This window comes from Rhinatrema bivittatum, chromosome 3 (assembly GCF_901001135.1).
Source record: "Rhinatrema bivittatum chromosome 3, aRhiBiv1.1, whole genome shotgun sequence".
In the NCBI taxonomy this organism is placed as follows: domain Eukaryota; kingdom Metazoa; phylum Chordata; class Amphibia; order Gymnophiona; family Rhinatrematidae; genus Rhinatrema; species Rhinatrema bivittatum.
This window is the reverse complement of record NC_042617.1, coordinates 272,986,613-273,005,050: the sequence shown is the minus strand read 5'-3', so window position 1 is coordinate 273,005,050 and position 18,438 is coordinate 272,986,613. Positions and strand designations below refer to the sequence as shown.

The window sequence follows — 18,438 nt, the reverse complement described above, 5'->3', positions numbered from 1 at the left end:
ACCAAAATGATAAATGGGGATAAACAGCTCCCCTATGAGGAAAGGCTGAAGAGGTTAGGACTGTTCAGCTTGGAGAAGAGACGGCTGAGGGGGGGGATATGATAGAGGTCTTTAAGATCATGAGAGGTCTTGAACGAGTAGATGTGAATCAGTTATTTACACTTTCGAATAATAGAAGGACTAGGGGGCATTCCATGAAGTTAGCAAGTAGCACATTTAAGACTAATCGGAGAAAATTCTTTTTCACTCAACGCAAAATAAAGCTCTGGAATTTGTTGCCAGAGGATGTGGTTAGTGTAGCTGGGTTCAAAAAAGGTTTGGCTAAGTTCTTGGAGAAGTCCATTAACTGCTATTAATCAAGTTTACTTAGGGAATAGCCACTGCTATTAATTGCATCAGTAGCATGGGATCTTCTTAATGTTTGGGTAATGGCCAGGTTCGGCCTCTGTTGGAAACAGGATGCTGGGCTTGATGGACCCTTGGTCTGACCCAGCATGGCAATTTCTTATGTTCTTATGCATTTGCAGTCTCTTGTAAGGGACTGGTATTAGAAGATCTGGCTCCCTTCTGTCTTATGGCCTGGTCTTTGAAAGTACTTGTTTGTATAGGAAAAGGGTATCCAGTAGCAGTGATTTCTCCCTGTTGAAGCTTGTAAAACCTTGACATTTTTGGCATTTGTTCTTGTCTGGATTTTCTTTGAGACTTCTTGTACCTGGGTAGGTGGACTTTTCAACTATATAACAACCCCTGCCCTTTGGTTCTAATGTACTTATCCAAGATTATAAATTGCCCTATTTATATGTTTAAAGTTGAGACTAATTAGTTTCTGTCTTCTTATTACTTAGATTGAGTATTCTGATTTGTTCCATGCAAATGGCCATGTTAACTGTTCCTCGTAAACTGTTCCTTGTAAACTGTTCCATGTAAACTGCCACCCGGCAGTAATTATTACTGTTCTCTGTGAACCAGAGCGATATGTATTGTATACAGGAGCTCCGGTATATAAAAACCATAAATAAATAAATAAATAAACTATCTTGCTTTCTAGCAAGGGGGACTGGATAACTTATTAGCCCTTCCCTAAAAGTTCAAGTGGCAGTAATTTCCTGCTATAAGAGATGTATTCAAGGGGCCTCGATGGCTTCTCCTCCAGATGTGGTCCGGGTCATGTATTCATCCTCGTTTCAGTGTTCCCAATGGGATCTTAACATTGTCCTCAGTGTGTTCGTGAGTGCTCTTTTTAAGCCCTCTTTGAAGGATTTATCCTTAAACGTAGTATTTTTGGTGGCCGTTTGCTTGGTTAGTTGCATTTCAGAATAGCAGGCCTTGTTGTATAGGGAACCCTACTTAATTTTCTCAGCAGTGATGGCTTCTTTCTGCCCAATACCACCGTCCTTGCCTAAAGTCATGTCACATTTTCATCTGAACCAATCAATTTCTTTTCCAGCTTTTGCAAAAGAGGAATTTCGTAGGAAGGATATGTCCTTTGATTTCTTGGATGTTCGTCGTTTCAGGTATATAAAGGTGTGACTACTACTTTCAGGAGAATTGATAGATTATGCTGTATGGTGACCCTTGTCAGGGGGAGGCAGCCTGAAATTTGTCTTTGGCTCATTGGCTCAAGGAGGTTATCTCTTCAGCTTATTTGCTAAAGGGCCTAAAGTTTCCAGAGTTCCTTCTGGCTCATTCTATAGGGTTGTAGATTTCCTCATGGATTGGAGTCAGCTGCGGTTACTTTGGAGTATATTTGCAAGGGGTCACTTGATTGCCAAATATTACAGGATGGATGCGCATGCAAAAACAGAATCAGCTTTTGAGTCAGATGTATTTAGGCCAGTACTGTTGTCTTCCCAGTCACATTAGATTGGATAATTCCCATGTACCTGGAGTAGTCTAGAAGTAGAAATTTTGTCTTACCTGTTAACTTCTTGAATCCTGCTACACCAGTCCAGGACCCAACCAGGAATTCTATATTTGCAGTGTATGTTCACCTGCCATTGTCCTGAAAGACTTGAGGTTTTTTTCAGAACAGTTGTCTCCTCCCCTTCTTACTGAGAATCTTCTGCTCTTGTTCCTTCTTTCAGTATGCCTTGAGAGGATTGTCTCTTTAGAGGGTTTTCTTCTGTTATGGTTCAGTTATGTTAAAAGAAAAAAAACAAAAAACAGGGGTTCCTGTTCGTACCCCCCAGACCAGTCCAGTCCAGACTCCTGAGTTTTACCTACCTCTCAGCAGATGGAGACAGAAAAGAAAAACTTTACTGAGATTGGAGCCGATGCAGTAATTATGCGCAGAAAGCCAGCACTGAACAGTCAGCGCCCACTTTCTTAACGCACTCCTGGGGGCACCATGCAATATTTAAATTAGGGGTCACGTTAGCAAGGAGATGCTAGGGTCGCTTGTGCACTCCTGGCACCTCCTTGCTAACGAGAGCCCTATCTGTGTTGGCCATCTGCCGGTTAGGAAAACAGACGCCAAGTTTATCGGTGTCTGATTTCTTAAACTCTGCACAGCCAGGGGTTTAGGAAACGGACGCTTGTCAGTTGAGCGTCTGTTTCCTGCACCCGACTGCAGTTTTTTCTGCTTTTTTGTACTAGTTTAAGGAGCGCTCAGCAATTAATGCCTGCTCCGAGCAGGCGTTAATTTCCGATTGCAAAAACGTGTCCTGGACGCACATTTTTTTCTTGCATCCGGAGTGAATAGCTAAAAGGCTTATTCACATGCATTTGCATGTGATGAGCGCTATTAGTTTCACTCCGCGTTGGACACGCATTGTAGAGACGCTAATCCCCTTATTGCATGGGGACCTCAAGTCTTTATGTCAGGGAATCCATAACCTTTAAAGAAAAGAGCAATGCTGCTTAATCCTGGTATAAGCTCAGTAACTTGTTATATGAACAGAGGAGTGCAAACAGAAACCTCTGATATGGTATTCTGCTTGACTCCTAGACATACACAAATGAATCACAAAGAGAGAATACAGTTTTTGACAAAAATACTGCCAATGGGAACAACTGTGACCTTCCCCCGAGATTGTCTTCAACTAGAAAACCTGGCAGACGTCCCAGACAACCGCCCAGTATGAAATTCTTTGTAAGTCATTAATAGTTGTTAACCTACAGTGTAAGAAAGTAACATATATAGAAGTCTGAGTCTATAAGCAAGTAAAAAGTATAAATATGATAAGAATTGTGAGCTCAAAGCTGCTGTCTTTAACTCCGATGTGACAAGGGATAGCAGTCTGAGACTGGCATTAATCTGTATAGGTAAGCTAGACATTTTTTCTTTTTCTGTATCCATTTTAGAAAAGACTCGATAAATTTATTCATAATAAATACATTCTTTTATGGAATATTCTTTTGTGTGGTTATTGAGCTCTGTCCTTACAAAAATAATTGCTCTCATACTAATACATTAATTCCTAGGAGCAATGATGTGTTATATGACATGGGGTCCTAGAGAGAGAGAGAGAGAGACCCTTATAAGAGTACTCCCTCTTAATGATTCCCTTATCCAGAACTACCTGACAGAGTGAACCTGAGACGGTCCGTGAATGGGATGCTCTGAAGTCTGATCTGAAAGTGGGCCAAGCAATGGCAATGTTGTATCTTCTTCCAGAAGATGTACTTGAGCTGTTAATGCTTTCAAAGGTGGATGCATAAGTCTCAGCAATGACCAAGAAAACCATCATCCCAGTATTGGGGTACACAGTGCTGAGACAAGCAGGACTGAAAATTGGAAATTCATCTCAAATGAAATTTTTGAGATTTCAGCATTGGGCAATCGTGCTGCAGTGTGCAGCAGTTTTATGCAGAGGGGATGTTTGCATTTGGTGCAGTGTCTTCAGGAGAAGGGTGCAAATACCTTGCCTTTGAATATGCAGGCAGGCTGCCTTAGAGGCAGCAATGGTTTGTGGCAGATGCCCTCTATAATTTAATTCAGACATCTTCCAGAATTATAATGTCCACTGTTTCAGTCAGTTGACTTCTGTGGCTGAGGAATTGGTCCACGGATGTCTGAAGTCTTAGCTGGGTGCTCTTCTTTTTAAGGGCAAGCTGTTGTTCGAGTGCCTGGAGAAACTGATAAAGCACTTGGGAGAGTCTACGGGGCTCAAGTTACCTGAGGATAAGCCAGTGGGTGGTAAGAGGTCTTTGTCTACTCGTTCCTGCCTTCAGGATATCAGAAGATATCACCAGAACAGAGGACAGTCAGGTATGCAGAGGTCAAACTTGGGCAAGATGCAGTCTTTTCGGGGTAGGCGCAAGCCCACTCAGGACAACCCTGGGCAGGGAACCAAGGGAACTAAATCTTCACAATGAGAAGAGGCTGGTTCATTCTTCTCCAGCGGTCTGAGGACGATTAGCCCTATTCTGCAAAGCGTGGACCAAAATCTCATTGGACTTACTGAGTTCTGGAAGTGATGAGAGAACATGGCAAAGAGCAACCTAGTGCCCTCCCAATCTTTGGAGTATCTGGGGACTTCATTGGACTCCAAGGTGGGCAAGGTGTTTCTTTTAGTTGACAGGATAAAGAATCTTCAGACTCAAGTTCATCAATCGTTGCATCTTTCAATACTCAGAGTTTGGGATTATTTGCAGATTCTGAGGTCGATGGTGTCTGCGCTGAATATACTTCCATGGGTGTTCGCACATATTAGGCCTCTTCAGAAGGCACTCTTCTCCCACTGGAATCTTTTATCAGAGGATTTTACATAGTTACATCTCAAGGGAGAGTCCAGGGATAGTCTTCCATGTTGGCTTTCTTGTCCCCGTTTGGAACAAGAGTGGAGTTAGAATTCCAGAATGGGTTGTTGTGACTTCCGATGCCAGCCTGGTGGGTTGGGGACTGGTTTGCCAAGGGCATGTAACTCAGGGCCGTTGGTCAGCTGAAGAAGCATCTTGGTCTATCAGTCGCTTAGAGACCAGGGTGATTCGTTTGGCGTTGCTTTCATTTTGACTACAGTTGATAGGTCGACCAGTGCACTTCTTATCAGACAGCGTGACAATGGTGGCTTGTATCAACCGTCAAGGGGGAACAAGGAGTCAGGAGGTGCAGGAGAAGTTTGGGCATGTCACCTGTGGTTTGCAGATCTAATAAATCTGGTGGTGGCTGGCCCACTAAGGTTCAGACACCTTCAGAGGTTGCTTTGTCAAGGTGCAATCTTTTGGGATCAGGTGGATCACTTCTGTCTCGCGGCCTAGTTTTTGGAAGGCATCGGTTAAGAAATAAGGGTTATGGGAGGATGTTATTACCAAATTGTTACAAGCTTAGGTGACCTTTCACATCTTTGGCGTATGTGAGTGTGTGGAAAGTGTTCAAAATGTGGTGTCTGGAACAGGGCAAACAGCATACTCTAACTTTGGTATCTCATATCCTGACATTTTTGCAAAGAGGTCTAGTCAAGGGTTTGGCGTTTAACTTCATTCTAGTGCAGGTGGCGGCATTGAGATGTTTACAAGGCAAAGTGCAGGGAATATCTCTTACTTTGCATCCATACATAGTTTGTTTTTTTGGGGAGTGAAGTTTTGCATCCCCTGGTGAAGAGGATGTGTCCATCGAACCTTAATGTGGTTCTCCGGGTTCTTTGCAGAGCACTGTTTTGAAGGTTGTCTTTTTGATGGCTATTTGTTCAGCCAGACAGATTTTGGAGCTTTAGGCATTGTTGTGTAGAGACTCTTTCCTACAGATTTCAGAGACAGGCGTTTTATTACAAACTGTGCCTTCTTTTCTGCTGATAGTGTCTATGCCTTCCATCTCAACCAGACAGCAGAGCTTCCAATTTTTCCAAATTTTGATTCAGCTGTTCCCCGTTCGAGAGAGCTTCATCTGTTAGATGTGCGTCGGGCATCATTGAGATATCTCAAGGTTACTAACAGTTTTCGGACATCAGATTCCCCCCTTTGTGCTATGGAATGGACCACAGAAAGGGCCTAAGGCCTCCAAGGCTACCATTGCGTGATGGTTGAAGGAGGCAATTAGGTCAGTGTACATCTGTAGAGGGTGCCCCATTCCTGAGGGTCTGCGAGCACACTCAACGCGAGTACAGGCAACCTCATGGACGGGGTGTCTGTGACTCCTCAGGAAATTTGTCGCGTGGCTACGGACATCTTTGCACACCTTTGCCAGGCATAACAGTCTGGCTATTGGAGTGCTGGAGTTGACAACTTTTGGAGAAAGAGTTCTGCAACAAGGCTTTCCCGCCCAAGTTTTGGGTGCTTGGGTACATCCCAGGAGTGTGATCTGGGGTACGAACAGGAAAGGAAAATTGGTTATTACCTACTAATTTTGTTCCTGAAGTACCACAAATCAGTCTAGAGCCCCATCTGTTCTAGAGAGCCCACTTTTATATTCAGTTGTAAATAATGCAGTTGTTTACTGTTTGGAGAGTTCACTCATTCATATTTCTGAAGAAGCTCTAGTTTCAAGGGTTCTATCATCCTTTTGCTCAGTTCAAGAGAGGGCTGAAAGTTGGTTGTTTAGGTTTATTTCATCTTGGCTTGGGTACAGATCAGAACTGAGGGGACTGCAGGTGGCACACTAGGTTAAATAGCAGTGTCGGTAAAGCTTTTCTTCTCTGTTTCCATCTGCTGGTAGGGATGCAAAACCCTGATCTGTGGTACTTCAGAAATGAAAATTAGCAGGTAAGAACCAATTTTCCTTTCTACTTCATTGCTTTGTCATAAGGTTACTGGCTGATGATGGTGCTGCACCACTTCTAATACCTGTGATTCACTGGGAAAAGCTGTGCTCTGCCTCAGTCTGCTTGCAGGGTGGTATAAACCCACACATCTGAACTGGTCTAGCAGGATTCAAGGAATGGAAATGTCTCCTTTTGACTATTATGAGGAACTGTGGTTCTGTTGTACCTGATTCTTGGACAGTCATTTATTCTTGTGCTACTAAAACTTTTGTGGTATTGAGCGTGAGAAGGTAACTGCATATTGCATTATTTTTGTCTAGTGGGATGGTAAATTATGCACGTAACCTGTTACAGTTTAAAATTGTAATTTGCTTTTCCTACATGTGCATGTTTAGCACATGCCTAGAAGCTACATGTTCACTGCATAACTCTTGAAGCCATGCTTTATGAAACATTCCGGCACTATAGAGTCTCTGAGTAGCTGTATAATTCTTTTGCAGGAGAAGAGTAGCACCGATTCATCCCAGTCACGCCCAAACCCCCCAACATTTGCTCAAGGTGTTATCAGTAAGTATGTTTCACAGCGGTGCATGCGGGCAAGGCTGCAACTGTGACAGATCAGAGAAGGGAATTTATATGTTCCCTCACCTTAAAAACAACCCAGTTATGGACATATGGACAGCTCACACAGCCAAACACCATCCTTTTCCACACACATACAGCAGTGAGAGGTCTCCAAGAAAGATGATAGGCTGAATAAGTGTAGAGGTGAACTGTAGAAACATGCATTTTCTTTTTTTTTTTTGTTTGAGAGTGATAAAGTATGATTGAGTGGTTGGCAGTTCCCTGTAAGCTGTGCATTTGTGTGTATGAGGGTGTGAAACAAGTGTGCACAGGAAAACAGCACACACAAGAAAAGAAAAATAGAATGTCTCAAAAGACAGCACATACATTTATACACTATGTTGCACATGACAATTTGTGCACACAGCCCACAAAAAAATAATGGGCACATTGGTGGATAGGTGTGTGTTAAACGTACTGAGATTGGTTGGCATATATCAAAGGGTAGAACAAAAGTTTGATATTTTTTTTTTAGGCTTCTGCCAAGCAATAATGATCAGAACTGAATTTCTTCTGGGCAGAGGTGCTGCAGTACAGCAATATCTATAACAGTTTGGCATGACTTTGCTCCTTAATGGATGAACTGTGGCTATTCTACAGGCTGCAGTTCTCAAATACATACACCTCAAGAATGGCAGACAGTCTTAGGTCCTTTCTTTTTGAGCCTGGCTGATATTTGGTCTGCTTTCCTACTTCAGATGAAACAGATCAGAGGCAGTATGAGGAGTGGCTGTTCCACACACAACAGTTATTACAGATGCAGCTAAAGGTGTTGGAAGAACAAATTGGAGTCCACAGGAAGTCCAGGAAAGCACTCTGTGCAAAGCAGCGCACCGCCAAAAAAGCAGGCCGTGAATTCCCCGAGGCAGATGCGGAAAAGCTGAAACTGGTCACTGAGCAACAAAGCAAAATTCAAAAACAGCTGGATCAGGTGAGCCTGCAGTAGGGGTGGACAGTGCAGCCCAGTTCATAGTTGACTCCTCCTCCTGCCCTTTCCTCACTTCAGCAGCAAGGGTATGTGCATCGCTAACCCTACCCACCAATATTCTTCTCCCACCCACTGTGTCAGCAGTTCCGGAACATATACTCCTCCCCCACCTTTCCAATATATGGTATCCTGGGAAGCAGATGTTAATGGGTCAGGCTGGATGACAGGATTAGAACTTGTATAAGAACGGTTGGGAAACTGGGATTACAAGTAACAGTCAGAACAATGTCCTCAGTCTGATACTGCTCTTCCTCAAGCTTGATCCCAAAGTTCAATGACAATTTTACAACTTTCTATGGTGAATCTAAATTTTAGTTTTCTCCCTAGGTTCGCAAGCAGCAGAAGGAACACACAAACCTGATGGCTGAATATCGGAATAAACAGCAGCAGCACCAACAGGCAACTGCAGTAATGGCACTCAGCCCTTCCCAGAGTTCCAGGGTCATTGCCAAAATTCCAGGACAGATCCTACAGGGACATGTAATGCAGCAGCAAAGTGGCACCGTGGGATCACAGGGCAACCAGTTGGTGGGCCAAGCTGGGAATCTGCATGTGTCCTCATCAGGCATAACACTACCATCTCAGCAAAGTGTATCCTTCATGAGTTCTACACTGACACAGCAGCAGCAACACCCAGGAGGCAGTGCCACTGTTCCTGGAACATCGGGGAACTTTTTCCCAGGAACCACCTCTTTGCGAGGATTGCCAAATAACAGACTAATCCAAGAGAGGCAGCTTCAACTGCAGCAGCAAAGGATGCAGTTGGCCCAGAAACTGCAGCAGCAAAGCATTTTAAGCCAGGCGTCTCTGCAGCAGCAGAGCATTGTAGGTCAGACAGCTCCTCAAAGCATGCCGGGACAGCAGCAATCTTCAGCACCACCGCAGAATAACTTGGGTTCTCCAATGGCTCCCAAACAGCAGGGGCTGGTGGGGAACCCACAGGGAATTGTTGTTCAGCAACAGAACCTGATCGGTCATTCACAGGTGTCTGTTCTGCAGCATCAGGGGGTTATAGGTCACCAGACACCCCAGCGGCAAGTTTTAATGACGCAGCAGCAGAGAGTTTTAGCATCACCCCAGCTTGTCCAGCAGCAACAGCAAAATGTCATGGGACAACGATTGGTTTTAGCACAACAGCAGCAAGGGATTATGGGATTGCAGTTGCAGCAGCAGGGACTGATGAACCAAACTAGTCAGCAGAAGGCTGAGCAGCTAGGATCTAGTAATCAGCAACAAGTGGGTCTTCTCAGCCAATCACAAGCTTTGCTGACCCAGCAGAACTCCATATCTCAGCATTCAACTCTAATGGGCCAAGCACAACCGTCCCAGCCAGGAGCTGTGGGACACCAACCAGCTCTTCCTAAGCAGACACAGCACTTCCAACAACACACTGCTCTTGGCCAGATGCCAACAGTAGTACACCTAAGCCAGGTGTTGCCACAAACTACACAGAGCATTGTCAGCCAAGATCAGGGAGGGACAGATGGTGCAATATCACAGGAAGCCACAGAGGGGCAGCAGCACAGAGTCCAGCTGCAGGGACTTAACATTGGTGGTCAGATAAATCAGGACACTGGAGGGCAGTTGCAGGTGATGGCCCATGAGCAGGTCCTCCAGAATCTGAACCCTAACCTAGTGAATCAAGAGCAGGCACAGCTGGTTCTGCATCTCCAGCAGCTACAGCAGTCTCAACACCAGCCACAACAGCCACTGCAGCTGCAACTTCAGCCATTGCAGCTGCAGCTGCAACAGCAGCAACCACAACAGCTACAACAAGGACGAATGGGAGAGCAGCAGCCACAGAAGCACCAGCAGGATATTGGCCAAGTATCACAGCATCAAAATGTGATGAGTTCTTTGCAGCAGCCTTTGAGAATGCAGAACAGTGGCATGATTCACCAGCCACTACAGAGTCAGCAAAACAGTGATGGTCATCCTCAGATAGGTGTTAACTTAAGGACAGAGCAACCTCCATCAACCCCTCAGCATCATCAAGAGATCACTCGAGTCCCTTACTTATCTCAGCAGAACTCAGCAGGGGAGTCTCAGTGCATTCCTAATCAGCCTCAAAACATTATGGTTCAGCAGCAGAGGATAATGGGACAGGGACAGTCACAGCTGCCTGGTATGGAGCAGCAAGCAAAAGGGATAAGCAGCCAACTCCAAACTGTGATTAGCCAGCAGCCACAGAGGTTGCCAAATGCAATGGGGCAACAGAAATCAGGTCTAATAGGACAGCAGGTTTCTCATGTGCAGGGAATCATGGGACCACAGAATACATCTTTAATGGGGAATATTCGAGCTCAGTTGCAAGGAGTTATCGCCAAAAATCCCCAGCTGCGACATCTCACCCCTCAGCAACAGCAGCAACTGCAGGCTTTACTCTTGCAGCGCCACCAACTTCAACTTCAGCAGAACCAGGCTTTGAGACAAGTCGGTCCATTTCAAGGACAGGTTCAAGCTTCCTCTGTTCAGCCTACACAGGCTGCTGCCCAGCATACATCAGTTGCCCAAAGCCAGATGGGACAGGCGCAGCAACAGCCAGGCACTGTTTTTGAGGTGAGGCCAGTAGAAGCTACTGCCTCTGAACAAGCACAGCAGAGATTTGGTGTTGACCCTTCAGTTAATCAACAGGGATCTCTTACAGAGCATCCTGCAATGAGTTCTCAGCAGACAGTGGCTGAGATGGTACCTAACACAGCTCTGAGGCCTGCAGAACTGTTGCAGTTTTCATCATCACAGCCTCAAGTAACTCTTTCTGTTGCATCTTCTCCAAGTGCAGAGAATTTGAGTCCAGTGCAACAGCCACAACTGCAGTCGCACTCCCAGCAACAACCACAACTGCTGCAACAGCCCCAGCATGTGCAGCAGCAGTCACAATTGCAAGCCCAGCGGCAGCAACAGTCACAATGGCAACATCTTCAGCCCCTACAGCAACAGCTGCAGCAGCAGCAAGTGCAACAGCTGAAACAGCAAGTGCAGCAGTTGCAGCAGCAAGCACCTCAGCAGTCGCAACAACTGCAGCAGCAAGCGCCTCAACAGCAAGCACCCTATCAACTGCAGCAGCAAGCACAGCAGCAACAAGCGCAACACCTGCAGCAGCAGCAAGCACACCAGCTACTGCAGCAGCAAGCATCACATCAGCAAGTACACCAAATAATGCAGCAGCAACAACTGCAGGAGCAAACACCTCAGCAAGCGCACCAGTTTCTGCAACAGCTGCAGCAGCCAGCACCCCAGCACGGGCAGCTGCAGCAGCCAGCACCCCAGCACGGGCAGCTGCAGCAGCCAGCACCCCAGCACGGGCAGCTGCAGCAGCCAGCACCCCAGCACGGACAGCTGCAGCAGTTGCACCTTCAGCCCCAGCACCCGCACCTTCAGCCACAACACCCGCACCTTCAGCCACAGCACCCGCCTCAGCACCCGCACCTTCAGCCACAACAAACATCTCAGCATCTGCAGCAGTCACCACAGCAAAATCCTAGTCATCAAGAAATTTCTGAAGAACCAAAGAACCTCTCTTCTCCGTTATATGTGAAGCTACTGGGATCCATGCCGACCCCACAACCCCCAAAACATTGTGGTAGTCCCAAAGAGCAGAATACACACTTGGTTGAGGTTAGTCTTGCTGAACCAACATCTGTTCTAAGAGTAACCTCGCCACCCTGTGCTCAGAATCTATGCCAGATCCAAAATGCAGAGAATCCTGTCACCAAAACATCAATGGGTCCAAATCCTCTGGATAAGTTAGAGCTTTCAAACTCTGGGGATACAGAAATGAAAGTGCCCCCAAAACTGGCAGCACCATTGCAAGAGAAGAGCAGTGCATTGTATTTAGCAACTGAAAAGAGGATCACAACAGGAGCTTTGCATGTAATAAGCCCACTGGTGAATGGGGAAGCAGGAAAACAGCTGACAAGTGGAGAAATGGGACCAGTACAGGCTCCACAGGAGAATGGAGAGCAACCAGAAAACTTTAAAGATCATAAGCAGGATCCAAAAGAAAGTAGTGGGCAAGCTGTGAAGCGGGAAGCCAATGGAGAGCCGTTGCTACCAGGCTGCAAGTCAGAAGCAGGCCACCTGCTCCTTCAGAAGTTGCTTCGTGCCAAGAACGTGCAGCTAGCATCTCAGCACCCAGCAGAGGGGCTGCATGCGGAAGTCAATGGGCATGTTGATAGCAAGCTTTCTGTGGTGGAGCAGAAACTGCAGGCCATGCCTCTCAACAAAGAGGTGAGACTGGGGCTGCTGCACAGAAAGTGTAGGGGGATGGAGAATTTTGGGGGTAGACCACAAATTTATGTATAATTATGGGTCACAGACTTGACTAGCATCTTAACCACATGGTGAACAGAATAGAGATGTTGCAGAGGATAATGGGAAGTGGTACAGCCCCCAAACACAGAATATGGGAGAGGTTTCATGTTTAACTCAATCTGTTACAGTGGGAAAATCCAAACGTTCCCAAACCTGAAGGAACCTTAGCAGACCTAATCAACAGTCTTTCTGAATGAGTGGAGAGCAAAAAACATAGGGAGTTGGGGATAACTCTTTCTGTGTTTGTGTCTTAGGATGGGTCTTGCAAGAAACCGCCTGTTTCCAAAGCCAAGAGACCACAAAAAGCCGGGGATAGAGTTTCTAATTCACGCAAGAAGGTCAGAAAGGAGGAAGGCCTGAAGTCCACAGATACCATTGTGAAGCAGCTTAAACAGGTGCGATGCTATATGGCTTGCTTATGAGAACTGTGGGTGGGGTCAACTATATGCTCTTGCCATAATCACAGCTAGCTTCTGGGCTGAAAACCATGTTGGTTTTCATAAACCTTTTACTATGTGTTGACTTTGTTCTGGGAGTATCCGTAACCTGGTAGATATCCCCCATTTCACAGCACACTTTTACACTCATTGATTTTCTTCTAGGTTGGAGCAAACAATAGGGATGAGTGTTTGCTATTTTGAAATATTTTCACTTTGCCTTCACTGTAATAGCTGTCATGTTTCTTTTTGCAAATTATTGTAGGAGCTCTCTTTGTTGCCACTGATGGAGCCAGTGATCACTGCCAACTTCAATCTTTTTGCACCCTTCGGCAGCAGCCCAATCAATGGCAAGAGTCTCCTCAAGGGGACTTTTGGAAACGCGGTGTTGGACAGCATACCAGATTACTATACCCAACTGCTTTCAAAGGTAAAGGATTATAAGAAGTAGCCGTTTCCCAAAGGAGGGCAAGAAGTCTGACATTAGTTCAGCTTGTCTAATTATGGGTGTAGCAGGAGGTTGCCATGGCTCATAAGAGTAAGAGAGGTTTCAGAGGTGTGAGGAAGTCTCTAGAGGGCACTGTCCCCTGGCTGTTCTGCAAAGATGATTTTCAGTGTGCATAAGTAGAAGTCTTGTAGTTAGGGCCTGTTGTCTTCTGTGACCCCTGGAAAGGCTGCAAATTCCAGGCTTTCCTATGGAATTCCCCAATCCCTGCAGAATCACCACAGGAGACTGGGGCCAAGTGGCAGGGTCATCTAGGACAATGCATTAATCCTCCTCTTGCTCTCTCCCATTTAGGCTTCTCTACCTTGCGTCAATCTCGGCTTGCTAGGAGGAGCACAACGGCAGTGCAGCTTTGCTGCCAGGCCCTCAGTGTAATACTTTGAATTGTGCAGTACTATGGTTTCTTCCATGGTTCAGAGTATGACATTAGCCCTGGGCAGAAGAGAAGGTCCCGGCTTGAGGCCTTTCTCTACCATTCTACAAGGTAGAAGGGGTGGGGAGAGCAAGAGTGAGCGAAGGTTGCAGAGGAGGACTGATTGTAGAGGCAGTGAGGGTGTCTCAAGGGGTTAAAGGTGTGAAGGGATTGAAAGGCGTGAGTGAAAGGATCAGACGGGGAGCAGAAGGGTGTGAGTGAGGGAATCAAAGGTGCAGTAGGGGAGTTGAGTGAGGGGATTTGGAAGGGAGGCAGGCTGATTAATGGGAGGGGATTTGAAGTGTTGGGTGTGAGAATTGAGCAGAGGGGCTGTGCTGTGTGACTGAGGAGATTGGAGGGGTGTGTTTCGAAAGACAGTGAGTGAGAAGACTGGAGAGGGTGTGGTGTGTTAGTGAGGGAAAGGGAAGTGTGAGTGAGAGTGAGGATTGATGTTGAGAGGAACAGTGTGAGTAAATAATGCCTTCCTTTCCAGGCCCTAGATCTTCATTCCCTCTCCAGCTTTTACTTCCTTTCCTTATCCTCTTCCATTCCATGTCGTCCTCCTCCTGCTTGAAATCTGTTCCTTTCCCATCCCTGTTCAAGCACCAATCGCCAAGGTCCCTGTACATACCAGGATCAGTCCAGACAGTGGGTTATGTCCCCCTTCCAGCAGATGGAGTCAGAGAGAACTTTGAAGGGTGCTTCCTTATAAGGTAGTGCACCCTCTGCTAATCCCCAGTATTCTCCTGACTCCAGCAGATGACAGTGGTGGATATTGTTCCCCACTCGGATGACTAAAAAGCTAATTTAGGGATTTTTCTTTATTTTCCTTGGCTTTCCTTTGTTTTGGATGGATCAAGTCTGATTAAAAAAAAATAAATTTGAATTTAGAATTATTTTGAGAGCTCTCCTATAGCCTCCGCTCCTGGTTTAGTGGGAGCATTCTGTAGCTTGCAGGCAGTACTATTTGCAGCTCTCCCCCTCCCCTCTCTGTTGCCGGGGTAAGTTGTGTTTATTTCCTTCCTAACAGATTATTTCCTCTCTTCCTCTCTCCGGGGTGCAAGTTGGTGGTGCCAGCCTCTCCCCCTGTGGCTGCTATCCGACCCCCCTGCCCCTGAGACGCCTTTTTCCTTGGGGCAGCCGGCACAGAGAGGCGTTATTCCTCTGTGCCTGCATCAACGGGTCGCTGAGGGTTAGAGAGAGAGCAGGACTGAAGCGGAGGCTTTTACCCGCTTCTTGCAGCCATGAGCCTGGTGAGCATGTGGGAGAACAGGCCTGCAGCGGAGGTTTTTCCCGCTTCCCGCAGCTGTAAGCCCTGCCTGTTTCTCGCGCGGTGAAGTCAGCTGGTTCCCTCGCGGCTCCGGGGATCCCCCCATGCCTCATTCGGCCAGGTGCTGCGCTTGTGGAGAGCCCAGGTCGCGGCTCTCCCACGAGGGGATTTGCCCAGCTTGCCTCCCTGGTGGGGAGGGTCCTTCTCAGCCGACGGGCCGCTGCAGTTCGCGTCTCCTGGTGCGCCTCGACGGATAGGGGCCGCGCCGATCCCGCTGAGCGTGGGAATGGTGGCCATTTTGTCTCCAGACTCGGCTGCCCCTGCGCTGACAGGAGAAGATCAGGACGCACCTTTTTCATCTCAGCCGCCGGTTTTGACACCCATCCCTTCTCTGGAGCCTTTTCCTCCGTCAGGGGATCCTCCCACTCTCCCTCCATCGGGGCCACATCTGTTTTCCACGGACTTTGTTCTACTTCTTCACAACGCTTACCTGGCCAGGATGGGCCAGCACCAGGAATTTCTGATGGGGCCTCTCCCTCCCAAGGTACCCAGAAAGGCTGATTCCACCGGGGTCTTGGGGAGTGCCCAGACCGAGGGGGAGTGTCCAAGGGCCAGCGGTCCCGGGAACAGGGGTGCCTCTAACCACCACAAGCGCTCCGAGGGTCCGTTTGGTACACCCCTCTGCGGGGGGAGGGGGTCGGTTCCTCAGCAGGACCCGGACCCGGACGAATCCTCAGCTACGGCTCAATTGAAAGGGGATGATCCTAGAGTCCTGCGGATCTTCCAGAGGGACGAGTTGGACCCCCCTCATTCCACATATCCTACAGGAATTGGACATTGAGGCCCCTCAGGACCTGCCTGAGCCTAATCCACCAGCGAAGAAAGGGGACCCCTTCCTAGCTGGTCTACTTCCGCCGTGTAGGTCCTTCCCTTCCCATCCCACTTTCCTTCAACTGTTATCCAGGGAATGGGATTCTCCGGAGGCCTCCCTCAAGGTCGGCAGAGCCATGGAAAAGCTATACCCACTCCCAGATGACTTCCTGGAGCTCCTTAAGGTTCCCAAAGTAGATTCTGCGGTCTCAGCGGTGATGAAGAGAACTAACATTCCAGTAACGGGTGGTGCAGCCCTGCGAGATCTTCAGGATCGAAAGCTGGAATATCTTAAGAGAGTCTTTGAGGTGTCCGCCCTGGTGGTCCGGGTGGCCTTTTGTAGTTCCTTCGCTCAGCGGGCAGGCCTCCGCTGGATTCAACAGCTGCTCAGCTCCCAGGAATTGCCTCCTGAGGAAGCACGTCAGGCAGACCACCTGGAGGCCGTCATAGCATATGGAGCATACTTGGAGTCTTGGCCAGATCTATGGTCTCTGCAGTCTCGGCTAGTCGCCTCCTCTGGCTCCACAACTGGTCGGCGGATTCTTCTTCCAAGTTGCAGCTGGGATCCCTGCCCTTCAAGGGGAAGCTACTATTTGGGGAGGATCTGGACCAGATTATCAAGTCCCTCGGAGAGAATAAGGTACACAAACTGCCAGAGGATCACCCTCGATCGTCTAGGTCTTTCAATTCCACCAGAAGCCGATTCAGGAATCAACAACGTTTCCGCCATGCAAGGACTGCAGCCCCTCGTCAGCCGTCCTCACGTTCCCAATCCTGGACTCAGTCCTTTCGAGCCCGAAGACAGCCCAAGACTGGTTCGGCACAAGGCATGTCCTCCAAGTCTTCACAATGAAGCTATGCCGGCCCACTCCCCAATCCCTAGGATAGGGGACGTCTCTCCCTTTTCTAGGAGGAGTGGGTCAACATCACGTCAGATCAGTGGGTCCTGGATATTCTAAGACACGGCTACGCGTTAGAATTTTCTCGGCCGCTAAGAGACAGGTTCCTCTTCTCCCCATGTGGCCCAGTGCAGAAACAACTCATAGTCCGGCAGACACTCGACAGGCTCCTGGCTGTCGTAGCGATTTGTCCGGTGCCCCCCCTGGAAGTGGGATGGGGACATTATTCGGTATATTTTGTATTCCCCAAGAAGGAAGGTTCCTTCCGCCCAATCTTGGATCTCAAGATGGTCAACAGGGCCCTCAAGATTCCCCACTTTCAGATGGAAAACTTGCGCTCCGTGATAGCGGCGGTGCACACCGGAGAACTTTTGGCCTCCCTGGATCTGACGGAAGCTTATCTACACATTCCCATCCTCCAGGCGCATCAGCGTTTTCTGCGGTTCAAGATTCTGGGACAGCATTTCCAGTTCCAGGCTCTACCCTTTGAACTAGCGACCGCCCCTCGGACCTTCACGAAGGTGATGAATAGTGGTAGCCGCTGCTCTCCGGAGGGATGGACTCTTGGTGCACCCATACCTGGATGACTGGCTCATTTGGGCAAAGTCCTCAGCCCAGTGCCACCGGGCAGTCAACAAGATGTTGATGCTTCTTCACTCCCTTGGTTGGATGGTCAACTTCGCCAAGAGCAGCCTTTCTCCATCTCAGTCTCTGGACTTCCTTGGGGGCGCATTTCGATACAGCGCTGGGCAAGGTGTCCCTGCCCCCGGACAGGGCTCATGTGCTCATAGCTCAGATATGATATACCTGTTCATTGTAAGACATACTTTATACTGTCATTGTAATTGTTGAAATGTAAACCGAAGTGATTAGTAACTCTGTTACCTGAACCTCGGTATATAAAACTGTTAAATAAATAAATACGACGATTCATTGGTCTCTCACTTCCCACGGCATGGGATTACCTCCAGGTCCTGGGATCCATGGCTTCCACCATTGATCTGGTCCCCTGGGCGTTTGCCCATATAAGAATATGCATCCCTTGCAACGCACCTTGCTCTCCCGCTGGAAAGCCGGTGTCTCGGGACTTCCAAGCCATCCTCCCTCTCCCGCAGGGAGCCAAGGACACTCTCTCGTGGTGGTTCAACCTGAATCATCTCCTCCAGGGTGTTCCTTTGGACATCCCGGAATGGGTAATTGTCACGACGGATGCCAATCTCTCTGGCTGGGGAGCGGTGTGTCAGATGAGCTCAGCGCAAGGGAAGTGGACACCGTTCCAAGCAACCTGGCCGATAAATCGCTTGGAGACCAGAGCAGTGCGCCTGGCGTTGAAACGTTTCCTACCTCTCGTCCATCGTCACGCAGTCCGAATACTATCAGACAATGCGACCACTGTGGCCTACATCAATCGCCAAGGGGGCACGAGGAGCCGGCATGCCTCTTGGGAGACAGACAGGTTGATGGCATGGGTGGAGGCTCAC

General features: G+C 47.9%; 1 protein-coding gene across 7 annotated transcripts in view; it reads left to right on the top strand.

The window, feature by feature from the left end:
- KMT2D (lysine methyltransferase 2D) overlaps positions 1–18,438 on the top strand; it is a 610,975-nt gene that overhangs the window by 420,125 nt on the left and 172,412 nt on the right. For 6 of the 7 annotated variants that reach the window (XM_029594656.1, XM_029594657.1, XM_029594655.1 and 3 more), the window contains 6 exons: positions 2,948–3,091; positions 7,139–7,205; positions 7,961–8,193; positions 8,578–12,480; positions 12,819–12,959; positions 13,267–13,431. In XM_029594656.1, the coding sequence (XP_029450516.1) occupies positions 2,948–3,091; positions 7,139–7,205; positions 7,961–8,193; positions 8,578–12,480; positions 12,819–12,959; positions 13,267–13,431 (4,653 nt within the window). The remainder of the gene's footprint in view (positions 1–2,947; positions 3,092–7,138; positions 7,206–7,960; positions 8,194–8,577; positions 12,481–12,818; positions 12,960–13,266; positions 13,432–18,438) is intronic. The other variant, XM_029594658.1, reaches the window with a different exon arrangement.